The sequence below is a fragment of the Pseudophryne corroboree genome, chromosome 4 (genome assembly GCF_028390025.1).
Source record: "Pseudophryne corroboree isolate aPseCor3 chromosome 4, aPseCor3.hap2, whole genome shotgun sequence".
NCBI classification, from domain to species: Eukaryota; Metazoa; Chordata; class Amphibia; order Anura; family Myobatrachidae; genus Pseudophryne; species Pseudophryne corroboree.
The window spans coordinates 394290021-394308466 of NC_086447.1; the positions used below are offsets into that span (position 1 = coordinate 394290021).

Here is an 18446-nt window from a genome sequence, read left to right on the forward strand (position 1 = left end):
AGAAAAGATTGCAGACAAGTGTACTTAGAAAGTGTTTTAAACAGTAAGGGCGGCTGCAGGCAATCCTGGAGGGTGTAGTATAATAGATCTACAATGTCTAGGTAGACAGTAAATAGGTCAACATGCATTAAGTCGACAGGTACAAAAGGTCAACAGGTACAAAAGTTGACATGTACAAAAGGTTGACATGTTCTTGGTCGACATGACAATGGTCAACACAAAAATGGTCTATGATTTTTTTGGCCAAAACTTGTATATTTCATGTTCTGTGACCAGCATCAGTAAAAATGTAGACCCTGGCGGGCTCACTTCACTCACCGTGCTTCGGACAAGGTGTCTGGCTTCACTTGCCACAGGTTACTATTCACAATTTGTAGTTCATGTGGATAGTAAATCATGCAAATGTTGGGAGAACATGTGAAAAACCCAAATAATGTGTCGATCATGTGTGTGTCGACCATTGTCATTTTGACCTTTTGAACCTGTCTACCGTTAGTACCTGTCAATCTTAAGCACTGTTGAGCTTTCTTCTGTTGACTTTTTGTACCTGTTGAAAGTTTGCACCTGAGGCTGTCAACCTAATGCATTGTCGCCAATTGACACAGTGTAAATCTATCATCCAGTTATCATCTTAGAAAAACTGTATTTTATGTCAAGTCATATATGTGGGCTTTTTTTGTTATTGCTGTTAGAGATTTAGCTGAAAATAAATAGTATAATTAGTGAGTATAGAATTATACAGCTCGATAAGATCTACTGGACAAATCTGTATAAATTAAATTCATTATACATTATTTATTGTTTATATAGTGAGAAAATTGTTCTCTCTTCATTGATCTGTTGTTGATCTAGTTATCAGTTTGGGTATAGAAAGCTTTAGAATACCCAATTTCTCTAGTTTTTATTGAAATTTACACCGTTTAATGTCTCAATGTACTTAAATCACAGCACAAATAAAGAAATAATAGAATAATATTGTTTCTCAAAATTTTACCATCATTTTGACTCATCAAAGTAGACACCCTGTGCAGATATAATAGCTGAACTTGTGTAATGCTTACCACAATGGAAATCAAATAATGTTCAGAAAGTTCTTCCTAACATTGTTACAAATGTGTGTACTTAATAGTTATTTTACTTTCACCATTCTGTCCAGTTCATCCTAAACTAAGCCTTAGAGAGATAAAGTACCGGACAATCAGCTCATAACTGTCATGTTACAGAGGCTGTGTTTTAAAAATGACAGTTAGGAGCTGGTTGATTGGTGATAAAAGTGGAGAAGTGAACCAGTGGAGAAGATGCCCATGGCAACCAATCAGCATTGACGTAACATTTTTAATTTGCATACTATAAACGTATACAGAGCAGCTGATTGGTTGCCATGGACAACTTCTCTGCTAGCTCACTTCTCCATTTTTATCACTGTTTAGTACTTGTCCACCTATGTCTGGAGGCTGTGCTGGTCAGTCAATGATTTCAAACTTACTGTATTTGTATTCCTTAAATGTAGTTTTGAAATGCACTTAAATTATTTTTGTATTGTTACCTTGCTGTAGGATAAATATAAGGGACTGATATTTAAAAAAAACAGCAATGCTTTTACTAGCAAAACATGTATTGTTTTGCTAATAAAGAATCACCCTCTTTTATTTTGGGCTTAGGCACTCTTGGAAGCTGCTGCTTAGTAAATTAACCTGACACACAGAGGAACCTTCCGTTCCATAATTCAGATTTAAAATTCTGATTTATTGGTCTATAAGACCTTATTTTATTCTTCAGCAGTCCACTGCCATGCTTCATGGCCAAGCAATCCTATTTTCCCTGTAGAACAGTGATATGTTCTTAACCCATTACTTGTTTCTTAAAAAAGTTATTATTTAATAACCCTGAAACTGACATTATTTTTCAGTTTTCCCTTACCTAATCTCTTGTTTAAGATCTAACAGTTTATCGCTTCCTTTCAGTTTATTTGCTGTACTTATACTTCAATAAAAAATTGAAAAATTGTGGTGTTCTAAAACCTTTGACTGGTAGTTTATAAAAATACACACACACAATATTGATTGATTTTATTATATATTTTATTATATATTTTACAGCTTTTTGGTTTGTACTTTTGAACTTCCCTGCCTCTCAGCCTTTACATTGTCATAAATTGAGAGAAGAATGTAGAATCTCTCAAGATGAATGTGGAGGACTCTGGAATGCAACAGAAAGAATGTGTGATTATTCAGGTAACAAAGACATATATTAAAATCATTCTTTTAAGATAAATAGTTCATAACAAATTAGGAATAATTTTCATATGATTACACAATATTGGCTAATTTCTATTAACAAAATGTTGTCACATTTAATACTTTTATGTCTTTCTTCATGTTTATACATTACAATAATTAAATTTTTTGTGCCTACTTATACTTTTAAGGGAATAAGGGGGTCATTCTCACCTGATCGCTCGCTGCAGTTCTTCGCAGTGCAGCGTTCAGGTCAGAACTGCGCATGCACTGGCGCTGCAGTGTGCCGGCATATAGCTGACAACCATTGGCTGTCGTTGCCTAGCGTTTGCATCTGCCTGATTGACAGGCAGAGGCGGTCGCTGGGCGCGAAGGGGCAGCATGGCGGCATTTGTCCACCATTTTGTGGGGGCAGTCAGCCAACGCAGGCGTGGCTGGACCGTGCGGGGGGCAGGCTGCAGCGGCTGCATGATGTCACACACAGCCGCTACGACCCAGGGCAGTGACGAGTAACTCCTGGCCAGCTGCAGGAGCTGCACTGGCCGGGAGTTACTTTTCAAGAACAAAAGCATCAATGCTGTGCAATGCTTTTGTACTTGTGCGCGGGGGGGGGGGGGGGCGGCCTGACATGCGGGGCGGACTAGCCCTGTGCTGGGCATCCCCCCGCATGCCAGTGTAAGTGATCATAGCTAAATTTAGCACAGCTACAATCAGGTCAGAATGACCCCCTAAGTGTAAGACATATTTTGACATGTGACTTATCAATGGCATGGTTTGTGATTATTCTTATTTCTGTTAGCACTTCTGTTCTTTTCACACTTATTTCATACTGTAGCACTTGCATGAAGGAATGTGACTTTCTGAAAACTCCCTCAGGCCAAAGCTATTGGGTTTTTTTATGTTGTTTTTCTTTTACGAGCCAAACACATACATTTATAGACTGCATAGGCCACTTTTGTCATTCTCTATCACCGTCTCTGTTTCTGTATCAAATCATGACACAATGCTTTCCTTATTTAGTCACACCTTATTATATACTTTATCATAAAAAGGATATCAAGTAGCTAGTAGCTACTATAAATATTCTTCAAATGTTATATATCTAGACAAAGAAAACCTTTATCTGGAATTACAGTGTGGTGCCAGTGATTATTCTTAGAAGCTTGAAGATGAGCAAGATGAGACAGTGATAATGTCCCATCCTTAGTAGGATGATTGGTTAGAACAGTGGTTCCCAACCTTGGTCCTCAAGTACCCCCAACAGTTCATGTTTTCCAGGTCACCTAGCAGTTGAACAGGTGTAATCATTACTCACTGACACATTATAAAAGACCCACAGGTGGAGCTAATTATTTCACTTGCAATCCTGCGAGGAGACCTGGAACATATGAACTGTTGGGGGTACATGAGGACTGTGGTTGTGAACCACTGAGTTAGAACATTCATTGTCTTTCATGACCCAAGATAATACGATAGATGAGGATGTAAATATAATCAATACCGGTACACGCAGTAAAAAAGAATGAGGCTATGCTGACTCTTCTTCATTGTTATTAAATTTAAAAGAAATGTAATGGGGCAAACAAATGTCAACTGTTCACAATGCATAGCAATCTGAATAGCTGAATGTGTTTTCAGAAGCTGCTTATGAAGTTGTATACATTAGTGATACTGAAGATTAAGCAGTCACACAACTAGATACCAGCATTCAACAAATGGGTAAAAAGCATAGAGTCCTCCATCATAAGCATGCGTTACAAACAAGTGCCAAGAAAGTTCATAATTGAAAAAATAATATGTAAAACCAAGTCACTATTGCATTGTGAAAATTACTGGTTTAGAAATGTTTTCAGTGTGACATGGATGACATTGCACTAGGTAAGTCCACAGCATGATCTCATTGGTTCTAATCAGGTCATCAGGGAATCAAACTTTGATTTTCATCTTTTAATCCTACATTATGAAAATGACCACAGTTTATTATGTAAAAAAATAAAAAAATAAGCATGTTATATATACTATACATCAAGAAATGTAGTCCCTGCTGATATTGATGGGGATGATGATTGTTCTTAGACAGACACTACAACTAATAACATTTGTATAGAGCAAACTAATTTCACAGTAATCTCCTTCTAGTGGCAGATTGTATGAGCCAAAAGTCTAAATCTGTGGCAATTTGGGAACTGATGGCTTATATAAACTCAAGACATTAAGCGGTAAATTTACTAAAGGTCTATATTTTTTGGTCCATTGTTTTGTCTATTTTTCAGTGCTTTTACAAAATTGACAAAAAAAATACTTTAGATCAAGTTAGAACATTGGACCAGCAATCGATATTTATTTATAGGCCTCTATAGAAACTAGAAATAAGCAATCTGGTTTTCTTGAAAACTGAGCACACCAGGACTTTGGGGGTTTGAGTCAAACCAAGTCCCAGCTCAGGACACTTTGGGGTTGGATCTCAGATCTAATAACCAAATCTCATATGTTTTTGATGGCATTTTATTCCCTCCCTAGTGATCTAAGGTGCAATTTCACACTGTAAAATAGTGGAAATTAATATTATTGATGTTAATAATTCTACAGGAACAACAGGTCCACAAATTACATGGTTTTATCAATTTTAAAGAAATCCAAGACCAAATCCAAAAACAAAGCCAACATTGAACCAAAAAACTTGAGGGTGTTTTTTACAAAACCAAACCAAAACTACAACACTGGGGTTCATGCAAATGTTTGTATTTGATTTCTAAACTAGTTTCTATTTAACCAAACTTCAAAATGATGCCTATAAAAAGGGACACAATCATGTTGTGCACTCTGGCTTTAGTAAAAAATGTATTAGACTCTACCTGATATGATATGAGACTGAATAATCTGTGACTTCCTGTCTCTTGTCAGGATGACTCTATATATTGCATATTATGTTATACAATGCTAACTGTATATTCTATGTCTCGAAATGTTGCATCTCTACTTTGTACGGTGTGAGATTATAATAAAAATAGTTGAAAAAAAAATGTATTAGAATGCTTTGCAATTTTCTGAGAAATGTATGGTATGCTTTGCAATTTTCTGAGAAATGTACATAGGGATATCTACCCCTTTGATGGGATGGCACTCACTAGGGGCACCAGCTGAGGAGGAAGGGGGGTGCCACCCGGCAGTGCTTCCTGCAGACTTACCACATTTGCATTGGGTACAAAGAGCTACATGTGCTGTAATCTGAACTCACAGCAGAATCGCAGCATCCACCTGAGGACACTCAGAATTACCCTGTCTCTAACTCAGCCAGGAAACACAATTGCACTACTGCCAGAATGAGCTGGCATTTAACCGCCGTTAGCAACACGCACTGGCCCAGCACTTCCATATCAGTAGGGAACCCTACGGCTTCTACACCTGGCTATACACTGGTGTGGTGTAATATCAAAAGCATCTCTGTACTTGTGCCTCAGGAGAGCCAAGGGACCATCCGAGTGCCAGTAAAATTAAGATTGTATCAATAATTGGCTGTTTTTCATACCACTTTTTGTAATTTCTTTCACTTTTTATATCTGCTGAGGCTCCCATTTATCTCAGATATGCTCCTATGTTTGTGTTGCCTTTCTCATAATTTGCTATAGATACTTTTTCTGCAGAATCATTGCAAAGTGGAAACATTTACATCCCTTTTCTATGTATCTACTGGACAATGCTAACATCCAATCTGGCAATCTTTTTATATTTTAATTGTATATAAGTTATCTGCACATATATTTTCTACCTTATGTTTTCATATTTCTGGCTTTCAAGTGTTTATGTGCTATAGTGTGATTTGTTGAATAAATGTAATATATGCAGAGGGCTGTAACAAGGGTGGTGCAGCTGGTACCAATGCACAGAGTGCAGGTGCCTTTTGGGAGAAACTGCCCATTGCCATGATCTGTAATTGCCTAGCTGCATACATATTAGTAGTGGTGTGCCTGGCTCCTTCTTTTCCAGGCTCAATGCTACTAATATACATTGCAGCAGGCAGTGACTGAACTGTACTCCACCTCCCCTAGCTCCCACAGTGTCTGCAGGGAGATATGTCATGATGTCTCTCCAGAATCAAGACTCCTGTCCACAGTGCCCTACTGAGAAGCCATTCCATTGGTCAAACAGGTACTGCTGCTGTGTGGGCATGATGTGTAAGGGGCACTACTGTGTGGCATAATATATATAAGGGGTACTACTGTGTGGTGTAATGTGTATAAGGGGCACTACTGTGTGGCATAATGTGTATAAGGGACATTACCGTATAGTGTAATGTCAATAAGGGTACTTTGTAGTGTAATGTGAGGAAGTGACACTACTGTGTGGTATAATGTGAATAAGGGAGTCTACTGTGTGGTGTAACATGAATAAGGGGCACTACTGTGTGGCATAATTTGGACTGGGGAACTCCTTTCCTTTGAGACCATACCCTCTTTTGAAAGTGGTTCCCTGTTTAAAATATTGAGGGCACCAGTCTCTTACTGTACTTTGCAAGGGGCCCTCAGACTCCTAGATACAGCCCTGGATATGCACATAACCACCTGACTGAGTGGACCCAGGAGCCTAAATCAGAGGAACAGCAGTAGCTTATTGAGGTACCACAGAGCCTATGCTGGCCTAGGTAAGTTTCTTCTGTGCGTGGTTAAATCTAAATGCATTGTCTGCAGGCAAGGTCATGCAGATGGTCTGCCTCTATCGTTCCAACATAATAAAGTTGTATGACCTTGGCAAGACTCAGCTTAAGCCAGACACTGCATGGTCATGTGTAGAGATGAGCGGGTTTGGTTCTCTGAGATCTGAACCCTACCAAACATCATGTCCCGAGCCAGGATCCGAGTCTGGCTCGGGTTATCCCGCCAGACTCAGAAACCAGAACAAGGCAAAACGTCATCATCCCGCTGTCGGATTCTCGCAGGTTTTGGATTCCATATAAGTAGCCGCGCATCGCTACCATTTTCATTCCAGTCCTGGAGAGTGCAGCGAGAGGATGTGTCTCCTCAGTGTCTGTGTGGAAAAGTGGTTTTTGCATGTGGGGTGGCAATCTGCTCTTATGTGTCATTCAAGTGCTGTCTTTTGCTGCATCCATCCAGTGGTGGTGTCTTGTGCTGCATCAGTCCAGTCACAGTGGTGGTGTCCTGTGTTGCCATAAGTTCAGTGCTGCTGTATAAGTCTGGTCTAGTGCAGTGGTGCTGTGTTGTGCTGCATTAGTCCAGTGGTGGTGTCCTGTGCTACCATAAGTCCAGTGGTGGTGTCCTGTGCTGCCATAAGTCCAGTGCTGCTTCTGTATAAGTCCAGTGCAGTGGTGCTGTGTTGTGCTGCATCAGTCCAGTGGTGGTGTCCTGTGCTGCCATAAGTCCAGTGGTGGTGTCCTGTGCTGACATAAGTCCAGTGGTGCTGCTGTATAAGTCCAGTGCAGTGGTGCTGTGTTGTGCTGCATCAGTCCAGTGGTGGTGTCCTGTGCTGCTATAAGTCCAGTGGTGCTGCTGTATAAGTCATGGGGTACTGTCGTATAAGCCCAGACCAGTGGTGCAGCCGTATAAGTTCAGGGGTACTGCCGTATAAGTACAGGGGTACTGCCGTATAAGTCCAGTGGTGCAGCTGTATAAGTCCAGGGGTACTGCTGTATAAGTCCTGGGGTACTGCTGTAAAAGTACAGTACAGTCGTGCAGCTGTATAAGTTATGGGGTACTGCCGTATAAGTCCAGGGGTACTGCCGTATAAGTTCAGGGGTACTACCGTATAAGTCCAGGGTTACTGCCGTGTAAGTCCAGAAGTACTGCTGTATAAGTCCAGGGGAACTGCCGTTTAAGTCCAGGGGTACTACCGTATAAGTCCTGTGCTGTGTTGTGCTGCATCAGTCCAGTGGTGGTGTCCTGTGCTGCCATAAGTCCAGTGGTGGTGTCCTGTGCTGACATAAGTCCAGTGGTGCTGCTGTATAAGTCCAGTGCAGTGGTGCTGTGTTGTGCTGCATCAGTCCAGTGTTGGTGTCCTGTGCTGCTATAAGTCCAGTGGTGCTTCTGTATAAGTCCAGGGGTACTGTCATATAAGCCCAGACCAGTGGTGCAGCCATATAAGTTCAGGGGTACTGCCGTATAAGTACAGGGGTACTGCCGTATAAGTCCAGTGGTGCAGCTGTATAAGTCCAGGGGTACTGCTGTAAAAGTCCAGTCCAGTGGTGCAGCTGTATAAGTTCATGGGTACTGCCGTATAAGTCCAGGGGTACTGCCGTATAAGTTCAGGGGTACTACCGTATAAGTCCAGGGTTACTGCCGTGTAAGTCCAGAAGTACTGCTGTATAAGTCCAGGGGTACTGCCGTTTAAGTCCAGGGGTACTACCGTATAAGTCCAGTGTTGCTGCCGTGTAAGTCCAGAAGTACTGCTGTATAAGTTCAGGGGTACTGCTGTTTAAGTCCAGGGGTACTGCCGTATAAGTCCAGTCCAGTAGTGCAGCTTTATAACTCCAGGGATACTGTCGTATAAGTTCAGGGGTACTTACATATAAGTCCAGTCCAGTGGTGCAGCCGTATAAGTCCAGTGGTACTGCCGTATAAGTCCAGGGCTACTGCCGTATAAGTCCAGTCCAGTGGTGCAGCCGTATAAGTCCAAGGGTACTGCCATATAAGTCTAGGGGTACTGCCATACAGGTCCAGGGGTACTGCCATATAAGTTCAGGTGTACTGTCATATAAGTCCAGTCCAGTGGTGCAGCCGTATAAGTGCAGTGGTACTGCCGTATAAGTCCAGTCCAGTGGTGCAGCAGCATAATTCCAGGGGTATTGCCATATATGATATGGGGTACTGCTGTAAAAGTCCAGGGGTACTGCCGAATAAGTCCAGTGGTACTGCCGTATAATTCTAGTCCAGTGGTGCAACCATAAAAGTTCAGGGGTACTGCCGTATTCGTCCAGGGGTACTGCCATATAGGTTCAGGGGAATTGCCGTATAAGTCCAGGGGTACTGACGTATAAGTCCAGTGGTACTACTGTATAAGTCCAGTCCAGTGGTGTAGCCATATAAGTTCAGGGGTACTGCCGTATAAGTCCATGCCAGTGGTGCAGCCGTATAAGTCATGGGGTACTGCCGTGTAAGTCCAGGGGTATTACCGTATTAGTTCATGGGTACTGCCGAATAAGTCCACCAATATTTTGCATGCATTACATCTGGGCAAATTCCAGCACACTTGTGTCACTTAGCAAAGTCATCCAGCTACCTCATTGCACCTATTTTTCTTCTTTGCATGATGTGCTGTTTGGGGCCTATTTTTTAAATCTGCCATCCTGTCTGACACTGCAGTGCCACTCCTAGATGGGCCAGGTGTTTGTGCTGCACATTTGTGTCGCTTAGCTTAGCCATCCAGCTACCTCATTCACCTCTTTTTCTTCTTTGCATGATGAGCTGTTTGGGGCCTAGTTTTTAAAAGTGCCATCCTGTCTGCCACTGCAGTGCCACTCCTAGATGGGTCAGGTGTTTGTGCCGCCCACTTGTGTCGCTTAGCAAAGTCATCCAACCACCTCGGTGCAACTTTTTGGCCTAAAAACAATATTGTGAGGTGTTCAGAATAGACTGGAAATGAGTGGAAATGAATGTTATTGAGGTTAATAATACAGTAGGATCAAAATTACCCCCAAATTCTGTGATTTTAGTTTTTTTTTATGTTTTTTTTTCAAAAATCATTCAGATCCAAAACCAAAACCCGAAAGGGTGGTTTTGGCAAAGCCAATCCAGATCCAAAACATGAGTGGGGATCCAGATCCAAAACACAAAATACGAAAAGTGCCCGCCACACATCTCTGGTCATGTCTGCACAAGGTCCTGTGTGCTATGCATTTTTATAGAACTGCACAAGCTACTACATACCCTGCATTTTTTGCAACAGGCTGGTAAAGTGCTAGACATATCAGGGGCTACTTTTAGCAGGCACCTCACACAGGACATGGGAGTCCTTATTTAACTCTGTAAGACCTGCATCTGCTTTCCCAGCAAGGAGTCACAGTGGCATGAACTGATGGTACCCTTCTATAGTATTACAGGTACACCTAATGTCCTGGGAACTATAAACTGCAAACACATACAACATACAGTAGGCTGAGACCACCTAGAAATAGGCACCACCTTTATTCCATGAATGTGCAGGTGGTGTGTAATGCAAAACAAAAAATGTGTGTGTGTTAACTGGCTATCCTGCTTTGTCCCAGAATGGCCCTAACTGTTTGCAGCTTGTATATTCTCCAGGTGCTTGTGTGTGTTTCCTCCAGGAATTCCATTTTCCTACCACAATCCAAAAATATACTATAGTGTTATATTAATTGGCTCCATCTGAGGTGCTAATTGTCTGTTTGGTGAATCTTTCTAAAGTCCTGAGATGTAAAAATAACATGTTTTGGCCAATAGGAAAACAGTGCTCAGTTTATGTCGTTTTTAAGTGAAAACTGATGAAGTTTAGAACACCAAAATCGATCAACATTGATGTTGGTATACACATGACACCTAAAACTGACAGACATCCAACATCAATGTCGGATGATTTTGGTCGGTTTACAAATTTACCTTTAGTAAACTTACCCCCAAATATCTTGTGACTATTATTTATGAAATAAATAAATCTATATCAGCTTTATAAACAATATAAAAAAATCACAATAATTTAAAACATGTAATTCTCCTTCCCTATTGTTTGCTCACTGGTGTGTTTTAAACTGCTCCCGTAGAGAATGTAGATTGCAAATAGTAACTTGACAAACTAAATCATAGCTGCTCACATGACTCCCCAGGCTCTTGCAGCAAATCTGGATCTCTCTGCGATATTGGGTCTAAAACTTTAATAGGGATGTGACAGCTGCAATGGATATTATAGCCCATGTGCGTATACAGTAGTGATGAGCGGGTTCGGTTTCTCGGAAACCGAACCCCCCCGAACTTCACCCTTTTTACACGGGTCCGAGGCATACTCGGATTCTCCCGTATGCCTCGGTTAACCCGAGCGCGCCCGAACGTCATCATCCCGCTGTCGGATTCTCGCGAGATCCGGATTCTATATAAGCAGCCGCGCGTCGCCGCCATTTTCACTCGTGCATTGGAAATGTTAGGGAGAGGACGTGGCTGGTGTCCTCTCCGTTATTGTTGAACTTGATTGTGCATTATTGCTTAATTGTGGGGAGGGCTGGGGAGCAGCTGTATAATATAGGAGGAGTACAGTGCAGAGTTTTGCTGATCAGTGACCACCAGTTATCCGTTCTCTGCCTGAAAAAAATGCTCTATATCTGTGCTCAGTGAGCTGCATATATCTGTGCTCACACTGCTTAATTGTGGGGACTGGGGAGCAGCTGTATTATATAGCAGGAGTACAGTGCAGAGTTTTGCTGACAGTGACCACCAGTATACGTTGTCTGCCTGAAAAACACTCCATATCTGTGCTCAGTGTGCTGCTTTATTGTGGGGACTGGGGACCACCAGTATAATATTATATAGTAGGAGTAAAGTGCAGAGTTTTGCTGACCAGTGACCACCAGTGAATAATATATAGCATTACGGTACAGTAGGCCACTGCTGTACCTACCTCTGTGTCGTCATTAAGTATACTATCCATCTAGATTCTATACCTGTGGTGCATTTTAGTTTTGCAGTTTGCTGACACAGTGACCACCAGTATACTATGTATAGCAGTACGGTACGGAAGGCCACTGCTGTACCTACCTCTGTGTCGTCATTAAGTATACTATCCATCTACATTCTATACCTGTGGTGCATTTTAGTTTTGCAGTTTGCTGACACAGTGACCACCAGTATACTATATATAGCAGTACGGTACGGAAGGCCACTGCTGTACCTACCTCTGTGTCATCATTAAGTATACTATCCATCTACATTCTATACCTGTGGTGCATTTTAGTTTTGCCGTTTGCTGACACAGTGACCACCAGTATACTATATATAGCAGTACGGTATGGTAGGCCACTGCTGTACCTACCTCTGTGTCGTCATTAAGTATACTATCCATCTACATTCTATACCTGTGGTGCATTTTAGTTTTGCAGTTTTCTGACACAGTGACCACCAGTATACTATATATAGCAGTACGGTACGGAAGGCCACTGCTGTACCTACCTCTGTGTCGTCATTAAGTATACAATCTATCTACATTCTACACCTGTGGTGCATTTTAGTTTTGCAGTTTGCTGACAAAGTGACCACCAGTATACTATATATAGCAGTACGGTACGGAAGGCCACTGCTGTACCTACCTCTGTGTCGTCATTAAGTATACTATCCATCTACATTCTATACCTGTGGTGCATTTTAGTTTTGCAGTTTGCTGACACAGTGACCACCAGTATACTATTTATAGCAGTACGGTACGGAAGGCCACTGCTGTACCTACCTCTGTGTCGTCATTAAGTATACTATCCATCTACATTCTATACCTGTGGTGCATTTTAGTTTTGCAGTTTGCTGACAGTGACCACCAGTATATATAGCAGTACGGTACGGAAGGCCACTGCTCTACCTACCTCTGTGTCGTCATTAAGTATACTATCCATCTAGATTCTATACCTGTGGTGCATTTTAGTTTTGCAGTTTGCTGACAGTGACCACCAGTATATATAGCAGTACGGTACGGAAGGCCACTGCTCTACCTACCTCTGTGTCGTCATTAAGTATACTATCCATCTAGATTCTATACCTGTGGTGCATTTTAGTTTTGCAGTTTGCTGACAGTGACCACCAGTATATATAGCAGTACGGTACGGAAGGCCACTGCTCTACCTACCTCTGTGTCGTCAAGTATACTATCCATCTAGATTCTGTACCTGTGGTGCATTTTAGTTTTGCAGTTTGCTGACAGTGACCACCAGTATATATAGCAGTACGGTACGGAAGGCCACTGCTCTACCTACCTCTGTGTCGTCATTAAGTATACTATCCATCTAGATTCTATACCTGTGGTGCATTTTAGTTTTGCAGTTTGCTGACAGTGACCACCAGTATATATAGCAGTACGGTACGGAAGGCCACTGCTGTACCTACCTCTGTGTCGTCAAGTATACTATCCATCTAGATTCTAGACCTGTGGTGCATTTTAGTTTTGCAGTTTGCTGGCAGTGACCACCAGTATATATAGCAGTACGGTACGGAAGGCCACTGCTCTACCTACCTCTGTGTCGTCAAGTATACTATCCATCCATACCTGTGGTGCATTTCAGTTGTGCGCAGTATATATAGTAGTAGGCCATTGCTATTGATACTGGCATATAATTCCACACATTAAAAAATGGAGAACAAAAATGTGGAGGTTAAAATAGGGAAAGATCAAGATCCACTTCCACCTCGTGCTGAAGCTGCTGCCACTAGTCATGGCCGAGATGATGAAATGCCATCAACGTCGTCTGCCAAGGCCGATGCCCAATGTCATAGTAGAGAGCATGTAAAATCCAAAAAACAAAAGTTCAGTAAAATGACCCAAAAATCAAAATTGAAAGCATCTGATGAGAAGCGTAAACTTGCCAATATGCCATTTACGACACGGAGTGGCAAGGAACGGCTGAGGCCCTGGTCAATGTTCATGGCTAGTGGTTCAGATTCACATGAGGATGGAAGCACTCATCCTCTCGCTATAAAAATGAAAAGACTTAAGCTGGCAAAAGCACAGCAAAGAACTGTGCGTTCTTCTAAATCACAAATACCCAAGGAGAGTCCAATTGTGTCGGTTGCGATACCTGAACTTCCCAACACTGGACGGGAAGAGCTTGCGCCTTCCACCATTTGCACGCCCCCTGCAAGTGCTGGAAGGAGCACCCGCAGTCCAGTTCCTGATAGTCAAATTGAAGATGTCACTGTTGAAGTACACCAGGATGAGGATATTGGTGTTGCTGGCGCTGGGGAGGAAATTGAGTAGGAGGATTCTGATGGTGAGGTGGTTTGTTTAAGTCAGGCACCCGGGGAGACACCTGTTGTCCGTGGGACGAATATGGCCATTGACATGCCTGGTCAAAATACAAAAAAAATCAGCTCTTCGGTGTGGAATTATTTCAACACAAATGCGGACAACAGGTGTCAAGCCGTGTGTTGCCTTTGTCAAGCTGTAATAAGTAGGGGTAAGGACGTTAACCACCTCGGAACATCTTCCCTTATTGTTATGATTCCCGTACTCCAGACCAGATGAGATCTTATGGCAGAGGTCTGAGTACTGGAAAGATATGCTGGTTACGGGAACAGGGAAGCCTAGTAACCCCTGGCGCCCTAACTCCGTTGTCTCGCCCGTGTTATCAGAAATCCCCTGCGAGACTATGGTTGCTTGAGCCCATGGCAGCCGCGTTCGAAGGGCGGATTATGTCTGCCCAACCCCGATGCCCCCTCAGGTCTTAATGGGAGACAAAGGGAAATCCGAGACAGGGTGATAACAAGGGGCCCTCTGACTAAGCAACCAGGCCAGGGGTTACAAGCTATCTAACTTAACCAAAAGTATGTGCGGACAAACCGCCAGGGAAAAGGACAACCAAAGATCCACTGATCCGTTACTCCTATCCAGCACCGCTGGATACCAGAGTGGACTTGTGGGAGCGGAATCCTCCGCAAAAGCTCCGGAACACAATAAAACTAAATAATAAATAGTAAGCGGTCAAGCCGCAACACACGGCTACGCCGCGACTCACGAACACCACAGGATGTTAAAGGTGCTCGGTAGGACTCCAGGAATAGATGACAAATTCCGAGTACTGGATCACTGAGGACAGGAACAACCGAATTGAGCAGGACTGGAAACTCTCTGTAACTGACACAGCCAACAGGAAGCTAACACCGGCGTCTGTGAGAAGTCCTGAGAGTGCTTTTATTAGGAAACCCTCCAATCCGGATCCAGACAGGGTAATCATAATTATGCCGTGCAGCTGCATGCTGCACGGCCAGGATACAATTTGACCTGATTAATTAGACCTAGCAACGGGGAACGCGGTCCGACAGTGGCGTCCCCGTTGCTATGGTCTAAGCGGCTCCGTGCGCCCGGCGTCTAGCGTTGCTAGGGAGCCGGCGGCTGTCTGCCTGCGGCGTCCCTAGTTGCTAGGCGCCGGGCCGCACTGACGGGCGGACCCTCGGCGCCTAACAGTACCCCCCCCTTGAGGAGGGGTCAAGGAACCCCTAAGGCCAGGTTTTTGAGGAAATTCTCGAAAAAATGCCCTTTTGAGCCTCGGGGCATGGAGATCCTCGTCCAGGACCCAAGACCTTTCTTCTGGACCATAACCTCTCCAATGTACCAAAAAATAAAGCCGACCCCGGGACAACTTGGAATCGAGAACCTTCTCCACTAAGAACTCCTGCTGACCCTGTACGTCTATTGGTGATTTCCCCTGAGAGATCTTGCGAGGAAATTTACTGGACGAAACATATGGTTTTAACAAGGAGCAATGGAAGGTATTTCCGATCCGCAAAGTTTTTGGTAACCGTAACCGGAAAGCCACTGGATTGACTTTTTTGATAATATGAAATGGTCCAATAAATTTAGGACCCAATCTGGCTGAGGTTTGTCGAAGTTTAATGTTGCAAGTCGACAACCATACCCTATCTCCAACTTTAAAAGTGCACGGCCGCCGGAGCCTGTCAGAAAATTTTTTCTCCCGAAATGCCGCTTTTCTGAGAGCCAGGTGCACTTTTCTCCAAATGAGTTTGAGATGAGAGGTCAAGGTCAGTGAGGAGACAGAGGAATGTTGAAAAAAGGAATTAGCTCTGGGGTGAAAACCAAAAACTGTAAAAAATGGAGATACATTGGTGGAGGAATGACAGGCATTGTTGTAAGCAAACTCTGCTAACGGAAGAAACTCAGACCAGTCATTTTGGAGTTTGGCCGAGTACAAACGCAAATATTGTTTTAATGATTGATTGACTCGCTCAGTCTGCCCGTTGGATTGGGGATGGTAGCCAGACGTTAAAGATAATTTCATCTTCAATGAGGCACAAAAAGACTTCCAAAATTGTGCAATGAATTGTGGACCCCGATCAGAAACAATATCAGTGGGTAACCCATGGAGTCTGAAAACATGGCGGAGGAACAAGACTGCCAATCCCTGGGCAGATGGCAATCGGGGAAGAGCAATAAAATGGGCCATTTTGCTAAAACGGTCCACTACCACCCATATGACTCGGCATCCGGCTGACAGAGGAAGGTCCACCACAAAATCCATGGAAATATGAGACCATGGCCTAAGAGGAACATTCAAGGGCAAAAGTTGACCGATAGGCAAGGAACGGGGAACCTTATGCTGTGCACAGACCTGACAAGAAAAAACAAATTCCTTAATGTCTTAGGAAAGACCAGGCCACCATACCGAGCGGGAAACTAATTCAAAAGTTTTAGCGATCCCCGGATGCCCGGCAACTTTGCTATCGTGAAACTCCGTCAAAACCGTTGCTCTCAAAAACTCGGGGACAAAAAGACGACCAGCAGGAGTATTACCAGGAGCTTGATGTTGAAGCTGCTTCAACTGGGTAAATAAATCCTGTGTGAGGCCTGCCCGAATGACTGAAGACGGAAGTATGGGAGTAACAGGACTGTTGTCTTGAACTGGAAGAAAACTGCGTGACAGGGCATCTGCCTTGGTATTCTTGGAACCTGGCCTGAAGGTGATAATGAACTTGAAACGAGTAAAAAATAAAGCCCAACGAGCTTGCCGGGCATTCAGCCGTTTAGCTGATTCAATGTATTGAAGATTTTTGTGATCAGTCAAAACCGAAATGGTATGAGTGGCTCCTTCAAGCCAATGTCTCCACTCCTCGAAAGCCCATTTAATAGCCAGTAATTCCCGGTTACCAACATCGTAGTTGGATTCAGCAGATGAGAATTTCCTGGACATAAAGGCACAAGGATGTAATTCCAGGGAATCCGGATCCTTCTGAGACAGGATAGCCCCTACTCCAACCTCCGAGGCATCGACCTCAACAATGAAAGGCAATTCTGGGTTGGGATGTCTGAGGACAGGGGCTGAGACAAAGGCTTGTTTCAAGGCCTGAAAAGACAACTCCGCTTCACGTGACCAGTTGGTAGGATCTGCTCCCTTTTTAGTCAGTGCCACAATGGGAGCAACTAGGTCAGAGAAAGAGTGAATAAATCTTCTATAGTAATTCGCAAACCCTAAAAAGCGCTGAATTGCTTTTATATTGGTGGGTTGCGCCCAACTAAGGATGGCTTGGAGCTTCTTTGGTTCCATACAGAATCCCCGAGGGGAAATAATGTACCCTAAAAAGGATACCTCCGTGACATGAAATTCACACTTCTCCAGCTTGGCATATAGGTGATTTTCACGTAATTTTTTTAGAACCTGACGCACCTGGGTAACATGTTGTTCTATAGAGTCAGAATATATCAAAATATCGTCTAAGTAGACTACAACGAATCTTCCAAGAAATTCACGGAGCACATCGTTAATGAGATCCTGGAAAACTGCCGGAGCGTTGGACAGGCCGAATGGCATAACCAGATACTCATAGTGGCCTGACTGAGTACTGAATGCCGTTTTCCACTCATCCCCTGACTTGATTCAGATGAGGTTATAAGCTCCTCTTAGGTCAATCTTAGAAAAAATCACAGCCGAACGTAGCTGATCAAAGAGGACAGAAATCAGCGTCAAAGGGTAAGTATTCTTTACTGAGATTTTATTCAAGGCTCTAAAGTCAATGCAAGGTCTGAGTGATCCATCCTTCTTCTCCACGAAGAAGAAGCCTGCACTTAAAGGGGATTTAGATGGCCTGATAAATCCTTTCCCTAGGCTTTCTTTAACATACTCATTCATGGCCACAGTTTCAGGTCCGGACAATGCATATAACCTTCCCTTAGGCAAAGTGGCACCAGGAATTAACTCAATAGCACAATCATAAGGCCTATGGGGAGGCAGAATATCCGCATTGCCCTTGGAAAATACATCAACAAAATCCTGGTATTCCACAGGAATGGGTGCGGGAATGACAGCAGCAATTCTGATGGGAAGCGTAATACATTCTTTATTACAGATGGTACCCCATTGTAAGATCTCCCCCAACTGCCAATCAATGATGGGATTATGAAAGGCCAGCCAAGGGTGACCCAGAACCACAGGAACTGCTGGGCAATGGGTAAGGAAAAACTCAATCTTTTCAGAATGCAGAGCTCCTACCGAAAGAAGAACAGAAGGTGTACAGAGAGAAATAACCCCATTGGACAAGGGAC

General features: G+C 43.2%; 1 protein-coding gene across 1 annotated transcript in view; it reads left to right on the top strand.

Moving 5' to 3' along the window:
- GFRAL (GDNF family receptor alpha like) overlaps window positions 1-18446 on the top strand; it is a 121593-nt gene that overhangs the window by 11908 nt on the left and 91239 nt on the right. The window contains exon 2 of the mRNA XM_063919654.1: window positions 2100-2234. Coding sequence (XP_063775724.1) covers window positions 2100-2234 — 135 coding nt within the window. The remainder of the gene's footprint in view (window positions 1-2099; window positions 2235-18446) is intronic.